Raw genomic sequence first — 16,230 nt, forward strand, 5'->3', positions numbered from 1 at the left:
CAATTGTCCAAATGTGAGACAACATGGCAATTCCTTCACGGAAAAATATTCACGGTTGTCTACGGAACCTTGATTGTATCCAGGCGCGCATCTCTTCCTCCGAAGGAAATCGACAGCCACGAATGTCTTTCTTCAATGCTTCAAAAATATGGAAATCGCATGGGGAGGCTTACGCACTGTATGGAGGATGTGTAAGAGGTTCCAGTGAAACTTCCGCTATGTAATCCAAACAACCCTGGCAATATATGGGAGGACATTACCCTGCAACAGAGTGATGCCGTCCGTCATCACTCCTGGGCGCTTGCACTTGATGACCTGTTTCAAGCCTGCCGGGGTGGCCGAGCGGTTCTAGGCGCTACAGTCTGTAACCGCGCGACCGCTACGGTCGCAGTTTCGAGTCCTGCCTCGGGCATGGATATGTGTGATGTCCTTAGGTTAGTTAGGTTTAAGTAGTTCTAAGTTCTAGGGGACTGATGACCTTAGAAGTTAAGTCCCATAGTGCTCAGAGCCATTTTTGAACCTGTCGCAATTTTTCCAATGTGTCCACGTACTGCTGTGCGTTAATTGTGGCCAGTGTTTCAGAAAGTCAATGAGCAGCGGATCCTTGCAAATCAGAGAGAACGGTCATCATGACTTTCCAAGAGCTGGCGTGCTACTGCTTCAATTATGCTGCAGCAGTTACGACGGGAATATCTTACACATCCTCCACACAGTCCAGATGTCTCCCCATTCGACTTCCATATTTTTGAGGCTATAAAGAAAAAATTGTTTCGGACGAAGAGGTGATTGCCTGAGTACGATCATGATTCTGTAGGTAACTGCGAACATTTTCCCATGAACGCATTGGCCGTCAGTTCACAGTTTTTTACCTTTTTTCCCACCTGTCTTATTTTCATTTCACTGTTCCTTACGGAACAGTGTGTGAATAATTGCCAACTGCGGGCTCACAGTTACAGAGAACAGAAATTAACCGATTCTCTCTAATACCTTTAGTACTTCATCAACGTTTCAGGCTTACGTTCACAGTTTTCCCAGTAATCTGTGATACTGTATACGTCCTCTCTCTTTTCACAACCCTCAAAATAACCTGTGTCAATGATTCCGGTGTCCCTCTTTTACACTATTACGCTGGACAATATCGTAAGATAAACTCTCTCGTTGTTTAGGTCAGTCAGAAATTACTGGGTTTGTGGGGAGCAAGTAATGTTTCCTCGTTACACGATAGCAAGAAGATCGTACTTCGACCACCTTTTATTCCTTACACACGTCACACAAATAGGCAGATGAAAGACTTTTCTTTCTGCTTCAGTGCAAGCGACTTCCTAACATGATCCACAAATCTGCGTAGTATTTAGCAGTTATCTTTTAATTTTTCTCAGGTTAATCCACTTCCATTTGTGTCCCAAAAAAAAAAAAAAGTCCATATACCAACAGACGATTCTGACTTTGACGTTTTGGTACAGCATCAATAATTTTCGCCAACGCTGTTTTTTTCTGACATCAGGTTGTGCACACACATAAGTCACAAATCAGAGCATAAAATTTGCTGAATTACAAACTTTGTTGAGAACTTTGTTTCACACAAGTAGAGGAAGAGGAGATTAGTGTTTAACGTCCCGTCGAAAACAAGGTCATTAGAGACGGAGCACAAGCTCGGATTAGGGAAGCATGGTGAAGGAAATTGGCCGTGCCCATCCCGGCATTTGCCTGAAGCGATTTAGGAAAATCACGGAAAACCTAAATCAGGATGGCCGGACACGGATTTGAACCGGCGTCCTCCCGAATGCGAGTCCAGTGTGCTAACTACTGCGCCACCTCGCTCGGTACACTCAAGCAGAGCTCAGCTTAAGACAGTATCTGTCAGTACATCACTTTTTCTTTTGTTAGTTAAATGTAATTATAAGATTTTGTTCTAACACACACAGTTTTTCAGACAATAACCTATTCATCATTTTGAAAGATTTAGAATGTGAAAATTCTCTATCTATATTGCTGCATTACCAATGCAATTCTGTGTCTGCCCTGATATGCTAATTACAGAAAAACATGTCTTTATACAAAAATTTAATTTAATTTAAACGGACGGGGCGTGAGTCGTGCTTGGATAGCTGAGATGGTAGAGCACTTGCCCGCGAAAGGCAAAGGTCCCGAGTTCGAGTCTCGGTCCGACACACAGTTTTGATCTGCCAGGAAGTTTCATATCAACGCACACTCCGCTGCAGAGTGAAAATCTCATTCTGGAATGTATAGTTTACCAAAAGAAATTCAAGCCATTTTTACTCTTGCGGTTATTACTTTCACAGCCCATCGAACAGTTGTATGCAACTACCCTAAAAACAATAAATCGTCAACTGATTCCGCTACTTCCATGTTAATTTACATCATTTTCTCATGTTTATGTTACATATTATTTCAGTCTCATTGTAATTTGTTTGCAGATCTACTAGGAAATTTGATATATTCTGTTCTTACATGCCTTGGGAAGTTTATCTACGCAAGAGGCAAACTGGAAGTAATTCAGATGTGTTCCACTAACACCTATTCCATCTCCTTTCTTCCTAGTTTAGGAGCCGAAGAATTTTTCAGGGGCTGTTGACAATACATTTGGTGACATTAAATCTTTTCTCTGAATCCTCTTTCAATTCTGAATTTCCCACTATCCGGAAGAAGTCTGAGAAGGTGTGGTAAATGAGTATGTTTTTTCCTGAAGAGAATTTTCTTATGTCAGCTGTGATTTTTTTTCTGATTCGTTGATTTATTTTCCATCTGAATTCCATTTTTGCTCCTTTAATCTTAAGATTTACCTATACTCACTTTGTTTTGAGAGCGCCATCTTATTTTGATACGCGCAAAGTGCTTCCATTTTCACAACTGTACTGTAATTTCGGAATTTTGCTTTGTGGTATGAAAAGAAATGAAGTACGACTGAGCACAAGCTCGGATTGAGGAATGGTGGGGGAGGAGATTGTGCGTGTTCTTTTCTAACGCCCATCGCAACGTCTGCTGTAAGCGATTTATTGAAACATTGGAAAAATAAAATCTGGACTGTCAGATGGATACGAGCCCCATTTCTTAACTACAAGTGGCTCTTAAGTTACATTTGGCTGGTTTAATCGGAATACTATCAGGTACCACACTTGTTCAAAAATGACTCTGAGCACTATGGGACTTATCTTCTGAGGTCATCAGTCCCCGAGAACTTAGAACTACTTAAACCTAACTAACCTATGGACATCACACACATCCATACCCGAGGCAGTATTCGAGCCTGCGACCGTAGCGGTCGCGCGGTTCCAGACTGTAGCGCCTAGAACCGCACCTCCACTGCGGCCGGCTACCACACTTGTACTTAGTTGTTAATACAGAGTAGACATTAAGTTTCTAAGGGTTGCTTCCTCTTCTTATGTATACCTAGACTCATTCCACAACCTCCTAGGTTCTCCTTCTTGGTGGGTGCTACTGAATATGATGCATAGATGAATAAATGTTTCTGTGGGATGATACGCTTTTCCAAAGCTCTTGGTGTTTTGGACAGGCCTGTTCGTGATCATGGGGGTGAGTACGTGCGGCAACGGGTCAGGCTACTGTCTGCTGGGGCTGGACTGCACGCTGGACGACGACTTCGTGGCGGACACGAGCGGCGGCCACTGCCGCGGGCTGCTCACCGCGTTCACACCCAGCGCGCACTTCGTCTGCTGCCGCTACACCATGGACCCCGCCGTCGAAGACGCAGACTCTGCGGACGACGGAAACGCCACCGACGTCACGGACCAGACCGAAGCCTCGGCCACCGTCAGCATCACTACCCTGTCACCGCACATTACGCCGGACGTAATGAGTGAAGTCGCGAAAGGCAACCGCTCGAGCACAGTGGCCACTAGCAGTAAAATCGAAGAAAATTTGATTGCGGCCAATAATAAAGCCAATATCCCGGGAATCAATTTCTTTGTAGAACCTGAAACCAGGCGAGACCAAGAGCAACGCATCCAGAATCCAGATACGTTCTCTGCCGATCAAGGAAGTCGTATAAATGAGTTTGTCGAGTACTTCAACACTTTCCTCGAGAAAAATACCTATCAGTACGACCCTGTGGATGAATACACCCAAGAGATGACGACTGTCGATCACAAGCCCTTCGTTTCTGAGAAACATACCAATGTTGCACATCCGTATTTTGAAATAAGTTCCAGGCCCGATTACGTGGATCACAACAAAAACAACAATGAACAACCGGCACCGAGGTGAGTTATGATTATTTTATTATATTATTCTTTTGTGCAGTGTGTAAATAATTGCCAACTGCGGGCTTACAGTTACAGAGAACAGAAATTAACCGATTCTCTCTAATACCTTTAGTACTTCATCAACGTTTCAGGCTTACGTTCACAGTTTTCCCAGTAATCTGTGATACTGTATACGTCCTCTCTCTTTTCACAACCCTCAAAATAACCTGTGTCAATGATTTCGGTGTCCCTCTTTTACACTATTACTCTGGACAATATCGTAAGATAAACTCTCTCGTTGTTTAGGTCAGTCAGAAATTACTGGATTTGTGGGGAGCAAGTAATGTTTCCTCGTTACACGATAGCAAGAAGATCGTACTTCGACCACCTTTTATTCCTTGCACACATCACACAAATAGGCAGATGAAAGACTTTTCTTTCTGTTTCAGTGCAAGCGACTTCCTAACATGGTCCACAAATCTGCGTAGTATTTAGCAGTTATCTTTTAATTCTTCTCAGGTTAATCCACTTCCATTTGTGTCCCAAAAAAAATGTCCATATACCAACAGACGATTCTGACTTTGACGTTTTGGTACAGCATCAATAATTTTCGCCACCGCTGTTTTTTTTCTGGCATCAGGTTGTGCACACACATAAGTCACAAATCAGAGCATAAAATTTGCTGAATTACAAACTTTGTTTCACACAAGTAGAGGAAGAGGAGATTAGTGTTTAACGCCCCGTCGAAAACAAGGTCATTAGAGACGGAGCACAAGCTCGGATTAGGGAAGCATGGTGAAGGAAATCGGCCGTGCCCATCCCGGCATTTGCCTGAAGCGATTTAGGAAAATCACGGAAAACCTAAATCAGGATGGCCGGACACGGATTGGAACCGGCGTCCTCCCGAATGCGAGTCCATTGTGCTAACTACTGCGCCACCTCGCTCGGTACACTCAAGCAGAGCTCAGCTTAAGACAGTATCTGTCAGTGCGTCACTTTTTCTTTTGTTAGTTAAATGTAATTATAAGGCTTGTTCTAACACACACAGTTTTTCAGACAATAGCCTATTCATCACTTTGAAAGATTTAGAATGTGAAAATTCTCTATCTATATTGCTGCATTACCAATGCAATTCTGTGTCTGCCCTGATATGCTAATTACAGAAAAACATGTCTTTACACAAAAATTTAATTTAAACTTTTGGTGAACAGTTTGGTAGCCCCAAGTTGGGAAGGTATTTTATATTTTAGAGATATGCTAGAGCCCCTATGCAGTGATTGCGAAGACCAAGATTGTTCTACTACAGCACAAAGAGGCTGTCTAAGCAGTCTTCTTCCCACTCTGCATACATGAATGGAATAGGAAGAAATTCTAAAACATAGGAGATGATCTCTTCCGCTATTTGCAGCAGTTTTGCAGAATATGGACGTAGATGTACACGGAAATATCGCTAAATTTCCATGAAAGAATAGCATATTGTTTCTGCACCTTCACGGTTGATAAGCTCGATTATTCCAGGGATAGTATAAAAAATTTCAACAACGTACAGCGTATAGTTCATTGTTACAGCCATCTGAATTGGTCAGCGTGTCGACTGCGTTTGAACATGCAGAAAACAGTTTCGTGCTTTTGTTAAACATATTCATTTGAAGGTTTGGATTGCAGCAACATATTCATTTGAAGGTTTGGATTGCAGCATAGGTCAAAACAGAATTGGATGAAGTTAACGCGGACGCTGCACTGTCACTGAAGACCATTTACTTTTGGAATAATGAATTAATGTGGTTGGACAAGCACCAAATGCGAAGCATGCTCCAGCTGTCCAACTGAGGTCATCACAAAAGAAAACATATGACACAATAATACAAGACCACCAAATGATGACTCGTGAGACTGCTGAGACTGTGGGCATCTCAACTGAGTGAGTGTACGAGGGGGTGCCCAAAAAATCGGAATTAGTTTTTAAAACCTGCACATTTTCAAATTGTTTACAAAACGACCTTATCCCCTTCAAAAGACTCTCCATTATAACTAATACATTTGTCCTCAGCATGCTTCCATTGTTCGAACATTTTTTGTGTCCATCTTATGAAATGGCTGACAGCTCCTCCCTCGTTTTTTCTTGACTTCTTCAATGGTGTCAAATCGGTGTCCTTTCATAGCCCTTTCCATGTGTGGAAATGAGAAAAAGTCATACAGAGCCAGGGCAGGCACGTAAGGTGCTTGGGGCAGCAGAACCATGTCATTTTTAGCCAAAAGCTGTCTAACAGAGATGACCGCGTGTAGGTGCGTTGTGATAGAAGAACCAATCTCCTATCTGCCAAAAATTGGGTCCTTTTTTATGAACACTATTGTGCAATCTTCTTAAGACTCCCAAATAAAAGGCTTGATAGACGGTCTGACCTGGGGGAGCAAACTCTGAATGAACTACACAACTGGCATCAAAAAAACAAATAAGAATTGTTTTTATGTTGGTCTGACTTACTGACATCGTTTTGGACAAGGTGATGATGACGTCTTCCATTGGCTTGACAGTTGCTTTGTTTCTAGGTCATAAACGTAGGATCATGACTCATCACTAGTAATGACCTTTGATGGAAAATTTGGATCAATTTCAAACTGTTGTCTCAAAGCACGACACGTTTCAACTTGGCATTCCTTTTGATTGTCAGTCAAAACCTGAAGAACAAATTTGGCAGCAACCCTTTCCGCTTCCAAATCTTCAGTTAAAATTCGCTGAAGCGATCTCCACGATAACCCACGAATCTCTGGCAGTTGATCAATTGTGTGTCGAGGGTCTGTGAGCACAAGTACTCGAATTTTTTCAATATTCTCGTCGACTCTGGCAGTTGATGGACGTGCAGAACGAGGTTTGTCATCAATCGACATGTCGCCATTTTCAAATCGAGCAAACCACTCATACACCTGAGTTTTTTCCATGGCCTCGTCTTGGTTAGCTGTTTTCAACATTACAAGAGTTTCGGCAGCATTTTTACCGAGTAGAAAACAAAATTACACAGCTGGATGTTGCTCACTTAAACTTGCCATCATGAAAAAAAAAAACGAAACAAGAACAAAACAGCGCTAGCAAAAACAAGAATCACTGCAGATGAACAGAACAACGCAGCTCGACAACACAGGTGGCACTGAACTAGGAATGAGTTGCGCTGTATACGCCTAGCGTCAGAAATGCGTACTACACAAGCTCCGCCCACGGCAATGTTATTCCAGTTTTTTTCTTTTTTTGTACCCCTTCGTACAATATCACGCACGGAGAATTGGCTACCAAGAAGCTGTGTGCCAGGTAGGTGCCGCGATTGCTCACAGTGACCAATAGCGCCTCTGCCACAACATTTAAATTTCAACACAACATCTGGCAATGTTTAATCACAGCCCGCAAGACTTTTTGTGCCGACTTGTGGCTGTAGATGAAACCCGGGTCCATCATGACACACCAGAGACAAAACAGCAGTCAATCCAATGAAAAAAAATTTGCTGACAGTACCATTTTGTCAACTGTTATGACGATGGCCACTGGTTTTTGCGAGTCCCAACAAGAACGTAGCCAGGATTTTGAAAACAGAGGGTCTGACCTTAAAACGGCTCATCATTTTCATTTATTCTAAATATATATATGAGAAATACTCAAATGTAAAATTTATTATTTCTTTATTTGGCAATATGATAACTTCACTCTATTACCAAAACAATTAAAATACAGTCTTCGACGCTAATAAACTCCTTTGTTGTCGCTTATATGATGTTTATTTACAGATACATTAGAGTTGTGACGGTTGGAATCACTGTTTCAGGATATTAAGAATAATGCATTTCACATTAATAACAACATCGTTCTTGTAGTAAAGTAAACAACATCGTTCTTGTAGTAAAGTTTGAAGACGTGATGTATCGCCGTTCCACAAGTGAACCCTTTTACTCAACGATACATAGCCGCCTTCCACTATAAATATCGCTGAACTACGCATATTGTCCAAAGCTTACGCAAAATAACATTGCAATTAAATAGCGCCTGCTGTACAAATAAATGATTTTCCCTAAATCAAGGTAAAAGTAACGAAAAAATAATTTTTATATCATTGGTTCTACAATTGAAAATCATTGCAGTTTGAAGACGATAATACATCTGAAAAACAGTTTAAACTACTAAACAAAACACTGAGTAAAAATAATTATTTTGAATGTTTTTAAATAGATTAAAAATATTTAATACATACCTCAGTCATTAAAATCGTTATGTGAATGTCTCGTAATTCAATTAGCTTTGCATGACAGCAAGAGAACTATAAACTACGTTAACCAATTCAGTTATTCAGTTACACATTCCAAGAAAAAAAAGCACATGTAAAGAAAAACAAACGACTACAATTTCAGAGCAACTGGATTATTTATTCAAGAGAAAGAGCTTTACAAATTGAGCAAGCCAGTAATGCGTTGATCCACCTATAGCCCTTGTGCAAGCATTTATTCGACTTAGATCCGTCTTCTTAAAGGATATCATGCTAAATTCTGTCCAATTGGCGCGTTAGACAGTCAAAATCCCGATCTGGTTGGAGGATCCTGCCCATGAAGCTCCAGACATTCTCAAATAGGGACAGATTCGGCGAGCTTGATGGCCAAGGTACGGTTTGGAAAGCACGAAGACAAGCAGTGGAAACACGTCGTGTATGGACGGGCATTATCTTGCTGAAATATAAGCCTAGGATGGCTTTCCACGAAGGGCAACAAAACTCGGCGTAGAATATCGTCGACGAACCGCTGTACTGTAGGTGTGCCGCAAATGACAACGAAAGGGGTCCTGCCACGATAAGTAATGCCACCCCAGACCATCACTCCGCGCGATAATCAGGCTGGCATCCCACTGCTGTCCAGGGCGTCTCCAGACACGTATTCGCTGTTCATCAGGGCATACTTCGAAGCGGGGCTCATTGCTGTAGACAATTCTACTCTAGTTAATGAGATTCCACGCCGAAGACGTATCTGGAGACTCCATAAAATATGGAGTTTCCATAAAGAAGGATAAACCATTTTACTCGTCAGTGACCTTGGCGTTTTTACCAAGCAGAGATATCACCTCGTTCGTTACTTAGGAGTACTGTATTTTGTCAAACCACTAGAAAGCAGTCATGCTCCAATTTTCCTTCACTCTCTAAGGCCGTATTACACTCTTCTTCTTTCAATTTGGATTTGAGCTAGGAAGTGATCGGGAATGTATGAGCGCGAATCGTTTGGGACATTGTCATTCTTTTCTTACTGACAGGGCTGTTGGAATAAACAGATCTCATATTGTTCTGTTCGACAGAGAAACTAGAACAATTTTCGATTGCGAAAATGCAAGGAATCTGGAATTATCCAGCATTATACCATCCCAAATTTCTTCATTTGCATCTGTCACTTTTTGCATTGTAAAAAGATCATTTTCTACATTAGAGTATATCTCGGAAGATAAACTCATGAGTCTAAATAAGGGAAATGTGGATCATTATTTAGTTATCGTGTGGCTTTTAGTGTCGGCAGTCTCCAGAGAGATGTTCAGCTTACCTTCGATGCAGCTCTTTTCATTTAAGCAAAGACGTTGCATCTTCAGGGGAATTGCATTCAGTCAGGGAAGGGAGAAATTCGAAAGGAATGAAGTGTGGCCGTAGAAAGGGACCAATCTCAAATTTGCCTAAACTGAAAATGTGGAAAAACCACTATCAAGGTTGAGAAAGAATTCCACAGATTCGCCTCTACTCAGCGCCTCAATCTGCAAAGTTACCCCAGTTGGTGGAAAATTTGGAAGAGGAGGTTGCTGTAGAATTTTTTAAAAATAATATAACATGCATCACAACGAAAGATGGAATTCCGATATTCCATGTTTTTCCTTTCATTGTGCATGTTCAGTCATCTGATGGTGCATAATGCAAGCATATTATTAAGTTTATAAGTGCATGGAATTCTAGGCTCAGTTAGTTATAATTTTAGAAGGGCGTAATCAGAGTTTGGACGAAAGGGGGACGGACTGTGGGCGGATACAGGGCAAAGTCGACTCTTGACGAATTCAAGCAGCCTTCTGATAAAATCTTTTAGAAAAGAACGAAATATAAAACGTGCTGTCATCACATACCCCTTTCGCTCTGCACGAACTTCCTCATCCTTCCGTATCAGAACTGGTTTTCATAACTGTCACTCACGTGACCACATTGGACTATATTTTGCCATTTGACGTGCTAATGATGGAATTTTGCGCATTTTTCTTAAAACAAATGCAACCACCGCCGTTTGCGCGATAATTTGTTGATCGACGCGATTTTTTAGCGGCACGGACAAATCCAAATCTGTTTTGACGCACTGTTTTAATTTAGTGTTATTTCTAATGATGTTTAGAGCTCAGCTGCCTTGTGAAATACTAAAATATTGCAACCCCAAAGATCTATCAGTCTCCATATGAAGACTTCAGTGCATTATAATAGCGCATACAAATTTTTCAGTTACCGTAACGTTGGTGTATGAATCAAAATCGCTTTTCTCCTTCTTGTTTGTTACAAACTTATCGACAGTTAGAAACTATCACAACAGCACACGGCATAAAAACAATAAACGCCAGAACATCTTATATTAAATTCAACTGCAAGTAAGAACTGAACTGATCGATGTGCTTGATAATTATCGATGGTGCGTAGGGTCAAATAGCCTAAATCACACCACTTTTCATAAAAACTGCTGTAGAAGCCTTAAAATGTTCTGTTTCAGTTATATATGTAAATAGGAATGAACATTTGTGTTTTGGGAACAAAAGGCATTTAAAAGAAATTTTTGCCATATTTATTTTTGACCATTTTGTAGAACTCTGCAAATGGCGCCATTTAGGTTACGGTTTTCCTAAATTGCACCACAGGGTGCCAAAATCGCACCTGTTCCTACTGTTATGCGGTTTTTGGTTGAAAAACCAGTCATCTACATTAATTTAACCCTTAACATTTTCGATAGATGATGACGATGAACCAGTGGTATTTTCGTTGCTTCTCTGCCTCTTCCTTTTGAGGGTCCAAGCCCAACAGTTGATTTCAGCATGGAGTGTCCCTAATATCTTGCAATGTATACTTATATTGGCTTGATGTCAACAGTTCAGCTTTCTGAGCACCTTTCTTTAATCTTTTTCCTTGTTTGGTAACCGGTTTTGGCAAAGGACTTATTTCATGGACGGTCACAGCAAGACTTCTGGAAGGGCTAATTTGAAGTGGCTGCAATACCTTTGTATTTGCTGCATTGGAGAGGCCTTCTTCAGCTTCTTGACGACCATTCTCAGCAATGTCATTGGGAAGAGTTGGCGTCTCTTCAGGTCGATTTGTGTTGCTTTTCTGTGAATGGGTAATGACTGGAACTAAGTCAGTATCGGAAAAGACATTTCTGTCTACGGGCTAGATTCCAGTGGTTCTGAAACCATTCATCGCATTGCTCAAGGTCGCTGCTCGGCTGTACGCTTCGGAAAGTAGAGAACAAATTTCGAACTGAGTCACAGGAAGCTCATTAGCTCCCAGTCATTTGCACAGTGCGTCATCATAATAGGTTTGCAACGGCCAAAATATTGCCACATCTAGGGGCTGCAAACGGTGTGTAGTGTGCCCCAAAAGTTGTAAAACACCATGCGACCTTGCAAGTTTAATAGCTTCAAGATTCTTGGAGTGTGTCGAGTGTCCATCCCACACAATAAGAACTTTTCTCTCTGCCGATGGTTTGACATAAGCAATAAAATGCTTCAGCCATTTAATGAAGAGCACACTATTAAGATAACCACTGTCTGAATTTTCCACAAGGTCTCCTGGTGGAGCACCAGTTTTCAGGAAAGGATGCATCCAAAGCCTCTTAAATATTATCATGGGGGGCATATAATTACCACTAGCACTCGTACGGCAGACAATTGTAGTGTTAGTTTCTCTTTCGGCACTAGAAACACTACCCACCTGATGTTTCCCTTCTGTGCTAATATCTTAGGAGATGTCTTTTGTAAAGTTGGAAAACCCGATTCGTCAACACTGAAAATGGTCAGTGCATTTAGTTTATGCTCGTCTACAATTTTTTCCAGAATATCAGAAAACTTGTTAACATTTTCTTTATTACAACCTGTAGCCCTAGCAATAGATACATTTTCAGGCTGTCATAAAGTTAGTGTCGGATGACGTTTCACAAACGCGTAGACCATTTCTTACCACCCATTTTTTTCTCTTTACTGAGTGGGTTGTCAAGATGAGGATTAGCCTCAAGTATTTGAAAAGCTAACTTCCTTACGTCAGTTATCGTAAGACCGAACAGATTCTCTTCGAACTCTTAAATGACATTAGCAAGTTGTTCTTCAGCTGAAAGTGCTAATGCTGTTTGTCTCCCATTCACTGCCCTATTTTTGCCACAGTTGACTCACCGTATAACTTCACCTCGAATATGTCTTAGAAACGTTTTCTTTGCTATTTCATATTTTCTGCAACATTCGTTAAGTTTTATTTTCCCTTTTTTAAAATCCTCCAATGCACATGTCATACTTTCTGGAGACCACTTCCCGTATTTCTTCCCAGCCATCGTAATGGAAATCTGCAGTGAAGAAGGGAAAAAAATAATGCCTGTTGAAACGTCAACTTTCACGATCACCGCGAAATTATTTTTCTTAGCTTGTGAATATTAGATTCCATAAATGTATTAAAAGATTTAGCCTAAATGACTTGTATTACTAAGGTTCTTAAATCGCACCAGTAAAGATTCCTAAATCGCACTGGTGCTATTTAGGCAACTCAGCAGTGGTGCGATTTCGGCAACCACGCCATTTTATGAGTTTGTCATGCTGTAAGCTAAACAATTGATTTAATGGCAATTATAACGATGTCAAAGAGTACTTAAACATATCTTAATTATATGTAATAGATATGAATGAAATTATGTTTCGTACCTTAGTAGTAGGCTCCTTACGAAAAGTACACAAACCTGACATGCAAATCGTCACTTTTCTTGTAAACCAAATACAACACAAACTACCGCAGCCACTGAAACCAAACTATTGTAGCATCATGGGAGTGTTCCCTAGTTTTCATCGTATGATTGAAAATCAAGATCTCTCAATTTCACTAGAGGGCAACTAGGTCGAGTGTAATTTCATTTAGGTGATGAGGGGTGGGGGAGGGTCCATACCTCCGTTTGACTATGTCTTTGTTTCCAATCGTAGTAGATTATTTGCAAAAAGGCAGAACCATAACTGGACCCTATTATGGTTCATTGGAGTATCGTCTGAAACTTGCGTTGGCGGAAAAAGACCAAGATTGGCACGCAAAAATGTGCCCTTTCACCCGGATAATGCGCAATCTCACAAATCAGCTATAACAATAGAGAAAGTGCACGAATTGGGTTTTGAACTGGTTCCTCATCCACCCTATTGTCCAGACTCAGTACCAAGTTGCTTCTTCCTGTTCCCTAACTTGAAACACTGCTTGTTGCGAAGAGATTTTCATCAAATGAGAAGTGATCGTTGCAGCTAACGAGTATTTTACAGAGCTTGACAGAACCTAATTTTCCGACGAGATGAAAAAGTTGGAGGATCGCTGAACCAAATGTATAGCCGTCAAAGGAGACTATGTCGAGAAGTAAGGTTATGAAACATTCATTCTTTCTTGCTTTTCTACTAGACTTATCAAACAACCCTCGTATGTCTCTGAGAGCACGCGATATTTGCCGTTTTTCTCACTTGTAATGGTTCTTATAATTGACAGTGTTACACATATCCCAGACTTCAATGGCCATCGCTGGCCACTACCTCCCGTTTTTCGGGCAGCCTACAAATCCCGTGGTAGAAGAACTGGGAATCTTTTGAAGAGATCCATGAATTCATCCAATTTTGCACTTGTTCACGTAACCGGGAGCGCTGGTCAGCCAGACCCTGTGCCATTTATCGAAAAAATGTATTCAGAGGGATTAATGTCTGGAGAATCGGCGGGTAGGATAGAACTTCGCATTTCGACGTTTCCAAGTATGTTATGAAAGGTTTTGCAACACGGGGCCGAGCATTGTAAAGCTCGATAATGATCTCCTGTGATTGTTGCCATCGGTTTGAGTAGCTTTGAAAACCTGCTCTCTTCAACAACCATGCTGGTCTTCGACGTCAAAATCACCGTTCTTGAATTGTTGAAACCATTCTCTGAATGGGTGCATCGCTATACGTCTTACCCAGCATTTCACGAGTTTCAGCCGCAGATTTCTGCGGCAGAAAATTGAAGCTTCTCGCAAATGGCGGGAATTAGGCTCTTAAGTTGACATATTCAACCGAGAACAACTGGGTCATTCCACACCAAGTGGTCTAAAACTGAAAAAAGTTCCCACCATCATGGTCTCCAATTTTCGTCAAATTTTAACTGTAGCTTTAGTCAAGTGTTGAAGTAAGTTTCCCAAGATTTCAGGCCTCTAGCTGCAATAGCTGCTGATCTAGACCCCCTTGTCTGAAGTGTACTTAGTCCGTGTGCATGCAACATAAAAAAAATGTCATATTTGGAGTCTAATAAAATCGAAACTAATTCATAAGAATGGTTAGTAAGATGCGACCCTGTACAGTTTTTTTTGCTGATTCCAACGAAATTATGTATAACATTACTCATGCAAACCCCGGTCAAATAACTCGACTCAAAGTATACTTCAAAATTTGTCGTGACACAACGCGACAAATTTTGACCAATATTAAGACTGCAATGATTTCCTTGCAGTTGAAGATATGGACTTGAACTTTTGGCCAAGCTTCATGCTTGTGCTAGACATAATGCAGCCGGATTTGCAATGATCCAGGCCATATGGTCGCCCTGCAGTATCTCTTCAAATTAGGCAGTGTCAGCACAAACGGTAAAATTTACCAAAGTTTCAAGCCAATTACTAAAAAATAGTTGGCCTGAATCTGCTTGTGAATAGTATCACCTAAAAGAGAAACTCTTGCTCTACAAGACTGACATTTGTTTTTTTTGCAACGCGACCATTAAGTACTCATTAACTCACATCAAAGTTGTTATATTTTGTATGCGCGATGCACTAATTTTTCTTCATTTCTAGGAATTTGAATCTTAATAGTCGCTTAGAATTACTGATATAATTGGATATTTCATTCGTGTTTTATTCAGTGATTGGCCAGTGAGAGATGTCAGAAGTTAATGAAGAAGAAGAATCGTTGGCCCCCTGTTCAATTGGAAAAGATGCTGCTGCATCGAAGTGCCATGTTATCTTCTATGCTAAGAAGACTGGATTCAAAGCGTTTAGTGATTTCACAGAATGTGACCAGAAATTGCTTGTTTCGCGTTCAGAAGCCAAACTTGACGAAAATTCCATCATTTGCTTCCACCATGAAGCCCTCTTCCTACATGAATATCAAGCGATGCAAAAGAAATGTTGCAATCCATTCAAGAAGAGGAATCACAATGTAAAAGCTGGACTTAGACTGCTTGATAATGAAACAGCTGCCAAACTTTGCCTGTTAAAGAAAAAAGAAGTGATTGATATAAAACCTGGTCAGAAGCTTTGCCCTCGCTGCATGTCGGCACTGAACCAAAAGCTAGAAGATTCATCATCACTATCAACCCAATCTGAACAAGATTTCACAACGGATGAAACTGAACCAGCCATCAACAAAAGTTTATCATTTATTGGTGCTTCACCATTGAAAAGAAGACAACTAAGTAAAAGAGATAAGCAAAGCTATGCAAAAAGAAAGATCTTGGATGCACAAAGTTTAATTGGGAATCAAATTGCTGCTGCTGTAGGAATCAATTACGATGAACAGCCAAGTTCAAGTAAAAGTCGCCCATGCAATAATTGTGCAGATCTTGATAATCTTATAGAAGAGTTGAAAGAAAAATGTAAAGTGTCAAATCGTAGGACAAAAGTTCAAATATTGACCTTGGTTCCAAGAAGCTGGACAATTAAAGATACGACAACAGCATTTAATGTATCAGAAAGAATGGTAAAGCAAGCGAGAAAACTGAAGAATGAGCAA

The 16,230-nt window shown here is 40.8% G+C and overlaps 1 protein-coding gene across 1 annotated transcript in view; it reads left to right on the top strand.

Annotated features, from left to right (window-relative positions):
- The window catches only part of LOC126484745 (uncharacterized), a 131,423-nt gene that overhangs the window by 55,794 nt on the left and 59,399 nt on the right, over positions 1-16,230 (top strand). Inside the window, exon 3 of the mRNA XM_050108343.1 lies at positions 3,536-4,241. Coding sequence (XP_049964300.1) covers positions 3,536-4,241 — 706 coding nt within the window. The remainder of the gene's footprint in view (positions 1-3,535; positions 4,242-16,230) is intronic.

The sequence above is a fragment of the Schistocerca serialis genome, chromosome 1, assembly GCF_023864345.2.
Source record: "Schistocerca serialis cubense isolate TAMUIC-IGC-003099 chromosome 1, iqSchSeri2.2, whole genome shotgun sequence".
Taxonomy (NCBI): domain Eukaryota; kingdom Metazoa; phylum Arthropoda; class Insecta; order Orthoptera; family Acrididae; genus Schistocerca; species Schistocerca serialis.